At 46.0% G+C, this 5,995-nt stretch overlaps 2 protein-coding genes across 2 annotated transcripts; one reads left to right on the top strand and one right to left on the bottom strand.

Moving 5' to 3' along the window:
* Positions 1 to 456: 456 nt before the first annotated feature.
* Positions 457 to 1,845, bottom strand: LOC6589641 (glucose-fructose oxidoreductase domain-containing protein 1). Its single transcript, XM_002015309.2, has one exon. It carries the CDS (start codon positions 1,799 to 1,801, stop codon positions 647 to 649), a length of 1,155 nt encoding a protein of 384 aa, XP_002015345.1. The 5' UTR covers positions 1,802 to 1,845; the 3' UTR covers positions 457 to 646.
* A 290-nt stretch (positions 1,846 to 2,135) lies between these two features.
* On the top strand, positions 2,136 to 2,643 carry LOC6589642. Its single transcript, XM_002015310.2, has one exon. The coding sequence runs from the start codon at positions 2,144 to 2,146 to the stop codon at positions 2,582 to 2,584; it is 441 nt and encodes a 146-aa protein (XP_002015346.2). The 5' UTR covers positions 2,136 to 2,143; the 3' UTR covers positions 2,585 to 2,643.
* The last annotated feature ends 3,352 nt before the right edge of the window (positions 2,644 to 5,995 follow it).

The raw sequence follows: 5,995 nt of genomic DNA, 5'->3' as shown, positions 1-5,995 counted from the left end.
TTTTATATGGTTTTCATTTCGATTTTGTTTTGGCTTTTTTTGGGAATATAGATCAAATTAAGAAATTCTGGGAAAGTTTTTATAAGGTTAATATGCATAAGGTATTGTTCCTGAAGACTGGAATTTTGAAGTACAAAAGGAAGATTGCATTTTAATGCGTACTAGTTAAGCCATGAACAATTTATATATGAGAAAGAAGAACTATTATTTACAGGAATATCAGAACAGGAAACTGTGTACTGTTCTGATTAAAATGAACTGTATTGATAGATATTGATGATAGATCAAAGAAGTGAGCACCAAAGACCCGTAAAGGTTTCCAAACTATACGAATAATCAAAACATTTCCCTACATTAAGAAATCAAAACTTTTTACAACAAAACTATATCAATCGTATACTGTACTAAGGCATATCAGAAGAGTTCCATATTTAAGAGTCTAGCAAACTAAATAAAACGATTTTATTAGTATCAAAAATGTAAATGCCAAAGAAAATAAGTTAAATACAATACATTGATGGATGCGATTAAGGAATATATCCGATAGATAGTCCCCAAATCAGGTAAATGCTTATAGATTAAACACATCAAATATATATGAATATATATTAGTGATTTATGGAGATTGCACAGATCCCGCTTTACATTACATGGTAGACATGCGTGCATATCGAATGATCTGGTCATGATTGAGGGGCGCATCGGTGGAGAGCTGAACGCGCTGCCATTGCCGGGATTCGTTGGATTTGCGTATGGCCTCCACAACGGCCTGGACGTAGAGCCCATCCTCGAAGGTAGCGGCCGTGGAGACGGGCGCCTTTACCCACGAGGACTCCTTGCTACCAAAAGCTTCTTTTAGTGCGCCCACCATCTTACAGAGTCCCTTGATATAGGGTCTGGGCAGGAGGGAGTTGTTTGTGGCGAAATGCAGATCCTGTACATCCACATAGACGGCCTCCTCCTTGGGCTGGCCCTCCTTCAGCACAAATAGATCTCCGCCGCGGACCACAAGGTGTCCTTTGCTGCCATAGACGAGCACCTCCTGGGAGAAGGCCTTGGCCGGCACCGTATGGCTGTGCAGGGCCACCGTGACGAGGGTGCCGCTGGCCAGCTCCATTTGAAAGTTGCAAAAGTCTGGGGCCGTAATCTGCCGAATACCATTGATGGCCGGCGTCGTCTTGGTGTAGGCTCTAAGGACGCCATGCACTCGCACCGCCTGCTGCTGCAGCAGAAAGGTAACCAGATCCACGACGCTGCCGACCAGATTAAGGGCTCCACCGCCCATTTGCGCATCGCACATCCAGTTGTATTTCTCCGGGAAGAGTGTGCCCATCTGCACGCGCACATCCATCAGCACCACCTCGGGCAGCGGTCCTATTAGCTCCTCTTGCAGGCAGCGCCGCATATGCGTGAAGGCCGGCAAAAAGCGCAGAGGATGATTCACCAGCGATATCAGAGTGGGATAGTACTGCGAGGCCCGCACCATTTTCAAGGCATCCTGCTGATGCAGTCCAGCGGGCTTGTCGCACACTACGTGCTTGCCAATGCCCAGAGCTTTCACAGAGATCTCCGCATGCAGGAAGGGCTGGCACACGATGAACACCAAGTCCACATCCTTTCGCAGAAGAACGTCATCGATGACGTTCGTGTGGAACGAAACATTTTGTGCGGTGGCTGTCTCTTTGGCTTCTTTTAGGGTGCGTCCCCAAATGGCGCGCACCTCAAAGCCCTTTTCGCGCAGCAGGGGCACCAGCACATTGGCTATTTCGCCCGTTCCGAATACACCCACGCCCGGCAGCATCTTCCAGCTGCGGTTGCAAAAAAATTCTTTTTTTTGTGTTAACAACAACCAAAACAAAGTTTATGTTCAGTGTGCCCGCAGATAAAATATACGGTCTGACCCTCAGAAATATACCGAAATATACGTCACGGTTTCAAAATATACCGAAAAATACTCAAAAGCATAAGAGCGATGTGCGTCGAAAATACAGCTTCCGTCAGTGAGCACTTGAGGCGGATATTTAAATTTAAATTTGAATTTCGTAAAAATTTTAGATTTTATAAGTATGCGCTTAGTACGCTGCTAATCCCTTAGCCTTAATATTGGAAATTTATATTTTAAAACAGATCAAAACCATTTAAAATGGCAATGAATTCAATTGCTCAGTGGTTGGTGTCTTGTGCCATGGGTGCACTGACGGTGACCAATGTGGTGCGTCACGTGAATGTCGCAAACGATAAAGAGACTGTGCCCAGGACTGTCAGCATTAAAAACACGGCGGCAATCGACAGCTCGCCCACGTCAAACGAGGAGTTCGCAGCAATAGACCACTCCGACTTGACCGAACCGCCAGTTCTTGGCTCGGAGGCGGTCAATGCGGCGTTGCAGCGCTTATTCAGTAGCAAAGAGAATCGGAGCGTGGATCGCAGCAGTGTCTACATCGATGCCATGCACAATGATGCCAATAAACAGGAGTATACCCTCGGCTCGGAGGCACTCAATCGCATACTGGAGGGACTACAAACACCATCGGGTGGGGTCCCCAGCAAGCGAGTGTCCTTTGAACCGCCTGCAAATGTTTAAACTTCAAGATGAGGAATTCGAATAAATTAAAGTTTCTGCCTGGTTGATCCACACACAAATGAGACCACACGATCTTCGTGGGGTTCTCCCTTTTGAAGCTCCTTTCAGACGGCATTTCCGCACTCCACCGCCACTGCCACTGCCTTTGCTTTGAGCCATATGGGTGTTATTCCAGCTGTCAAAGCAGCCGGCATGCGGAAAATCATTTTGCAGCTTATTACAAGCAGGGAGGAAGTGAAGGACTTACTGGCGACTGGGCTTATGCCACGCCTCGTCGCACACATGTGGGCGGCGCTGTGGGTGTCGCAACTGTGAGGTGGATATGGCAGGATATAATGCACGCATTGGCAAGCCATGGCAAACAAATGTCACAGTCGACGCATTGCCCTGTCATATGGTAACCCAATTAGTGTAATTTGGTTTAAGGCAGCTGCCGCCTGTCGACTGCCATCTCACTCTGTGTCCCCACTGGTGTGGAGTTGTGTTGTGTTGCTTGCGGAGCTTTAATTAAACCACACAAAGTGCACAGCAGTACAAACAGCACGAATAGCACCAAAAGCAGCAGCAGCTGGCAAACAACTTTAAAGCAAACCCGCTGGCCCCAGCAAACAGCTAATGAATGTTGCCATGGACCACCACCCTACAGCCATACATACTCGCAAGTTACGATATCATTAAGTTATGGCAACGCCTGCAAAGGTAGTAGCGATAGAGCTATCGAAGATGGAATCGGCTAAGGGCGATATTGATTAGGTTCTCTAGATGGAATATTAAATTGGGTGTCGATTCATATAAGGGAATTGTAGAAAGGGTCGTGCTTCAGAAGGATCGAAGGACGAAGCGAACTCATAGGACACAATTATGATTCAAACTATATCTTGTAAACCATCAAAGGATCATTTTTAAACGTGGCGCAAATGTAGGCATAAAAGATCGTGAAATAAGCTATTCATCTAGAAAACAGTACATTCCTATTTCTCAAGCAGCATAAATCGCACCGATTTAAGAACCTCCCACAGCAGCTGCCTTTGGTCTCCAACAAATTAAATTAAATCCTAAACATCTAGCAAATCTCCAGCTGTCCCACAAAACATACTCTTTAATTGAAAACTGTATGTTGATGGGAGGAGGGGGGGTGATATTGATTAGATTTGCTAAGCGAGGCTTAGTTTAACAGGGACTTGGGTGTCTGACCGCACGACTCTTGCCGGATGGGAACCTTTTCGGCCAGACATTAATCACATTTAAGCCAGATTAATACTAAATGCATGGGCAAGACAGGACCAAAAACTGTCTGGAATTGCAAAATACAACTAAACATATAATAAGCCAAACAAGAGTCCTAGTCAGCGTCGACGCAATTGTACGTGACCTCATCTTGTGGTGCTCCTGAGGCTGGGATTGGGACTAGGAGTGGGTCTGCGACTGAGACTAAGACTGCGACTCGAATGAATCAGACCGCACATAGATCTCTGTCAGAGGCATTAGCATTAGCAATGAACAAGGACGATGAGGACGGCGCGGACGGCAAGGACCATGCCATGCGGCGAGCACCCAAAGATAGTTCATCAAAACTGACAAGCCCATTTCGCTGTAGAATGAGGAGTTCTCCTCATCGTCCTCGTCCTGGTCCTAGTCCGAAGCCAACTCTGAAATCCACGACATATAACAAAACTGCAGGGCAAACCGAGGATACCCTCGACCACCCACCCACCCAGCCACCAGCATCGAGCTGGCCCACAATCTCGATGCCCCGCATCAGACGGGGAACCACAGACAACAGATGAGAAATATTCATCAGCATTTACGTCACGCAGCGCGCAAAAGTCGCTGGGGAAAGGGGAGCCAGAGCCACAGAGGGGCAGAGGCAGATCCAGAAGAAAAGGCTGGGATGAGCGAGTGAGCGTGCGAAATCAGGGGGGGGGGGGCAGTGGCTGTCAGTAGATTTATGTTGACATTTCAATGACAGTTGTGAAAATGCTTCCATTTCAGGAGAATACGAACGAGTATGTGTGCGTGGTGTGGCCTGGTGCGGCATGGCATGGGGCTGCTGTGGTCCTGTCTTCTCTTTCATCTTAAATTTGCGCAAATTGGTTTATCATGCGCTGATAGGCAAGACAGCCGCACAGCACAACGCAGCAGAACAGCACCGAAGAGAAGAGCTTAAATTATTTCCAATCACGTATCACTCACGAAGGGGTTTCAGGGATGGGGATGGTGAAGGGGTCAAGGCAGTCACAGTCACGCTCCTGTCGCGCACTACAAGCGAAATAATCATAAGTCACGCATAAGTCATGCTCAGGAATTAGTGGGGAACAATCATAAAGCTGCTGACAATATAATATCACTTATGGTAATGCATTCAACAGTTTCTATTGACGTCAACATCGTTCACGAACAATGGATGCACAATCAAGCAAATACTCATTCGAAGTCTTAAATGAATCGTAAATCAAGATGGAAGTACTCACTCAATCTGATGATGTCCCGAGAGCATCCAATGCAATAACAATCTGTTCAATGGGTCCATCCGTGGTTACAGGTGTACAAGGATACCTATATTCGATTTGTCGTCCCTTTGTTATTCTCCACATGTGTTTTAGATTGGTATTTCAAAATTAAGAGATCCAGAGCTCCGGACGAAAATTGTAAATAAAACAAAAACAATATTTCATTATTGGAATTGTTTAATCTATTAAATCATAAAAAGTATTCATTAATTTAGAAACAATAACTTACCTTAAGATGGGAGAATCAATCCCGAGGAGGTATGAAGAAGGGTTCACCAACAATATTTTATTTTTCCAAATTTTTCCAAAAAAGTTATCGTGCCATTAAAAATACTATCTATCAGCTAGCAATACCATTAGTCAATAACGATTAGATCTTCTACCAATATTACCGAATATTTAAAGAAGCCCCAGGCCAATGTCTCGCCTTTTGGCAGATAAAATACAAATTGCTTGCGTGCCAGCCATCAATTTTTATTAACTTGATTAAGTGCTTTATGGCAGGCGTCAGGGATTTCTGGTTATGCAACAAGTTATTAGCAGCAAAATGGAAATGCCACGTGGGTGGGGCACAAGCAAGGGGCGGGTGAAGGGAAGGTGAAGGCCACCCTCCTGAGATGAAGCGTTGGCTGGTGCTTGGCTGTGACAGCCGCTGCCAAAGCCTCCTCGGCTACAGCTGGTGTCAAGGAATAATATTTGCATTGTTGTAGCTGAAAGGGGGGACTTAAGTATGGTTGGGGCTGGGGCTCGCAATGGGGATGGGGGGGGACTCAACGTTCAGTATTTCAATAAGCTAAAGCTCCGGCTCGGCCTCTGAAAGGGGACTGCTGAAATTGGGGGTACACCCCGAGCAGACTGTGCTGCAGACGGGGGAATTTCATTAAGGAAATAACATGAAGTT

This window comes from Drosophila persimilis, unplaced genomic scaffold (genome assembly GCF_003286085.1).
Source record: "Drosophila persimilis strain 14011-0111.01,24,50 unplaced genomic scaffold, DperRS2 tig00000191-arrow-pilon, whole genome shotgun sequence".
Classification (NCBI taxonomy): Eukaryota; Metazoa; Arthropoda; class Insecta; order Diptera; family Drosophilidae; genus Drosophila; species Drosophila persimilis.
The sequence above is the reverse complement of the archived record's forward strand: the minus strand, read 5'-3'. Positions and strand labels throughout refer to the sequence as shown.

What these genes read in the sequence shown, in the direction of transcription:
- LOC6589642 (XM_002015310.2), top strand. Translation starts at nt 2,144, where the DNA reads ATGGCAATGAATTCAATTGCTCAGTGGTTGGTGTCTTGTGCCATGGGT.
- LOC6589641 (XM_002015309.2), bottom strand. Translation starts at nt 1,801, where the DNA reads ATGCTGCCGGGCGTGGGTGTATTCGGAACGGGCGAAATAGCCAATGTG.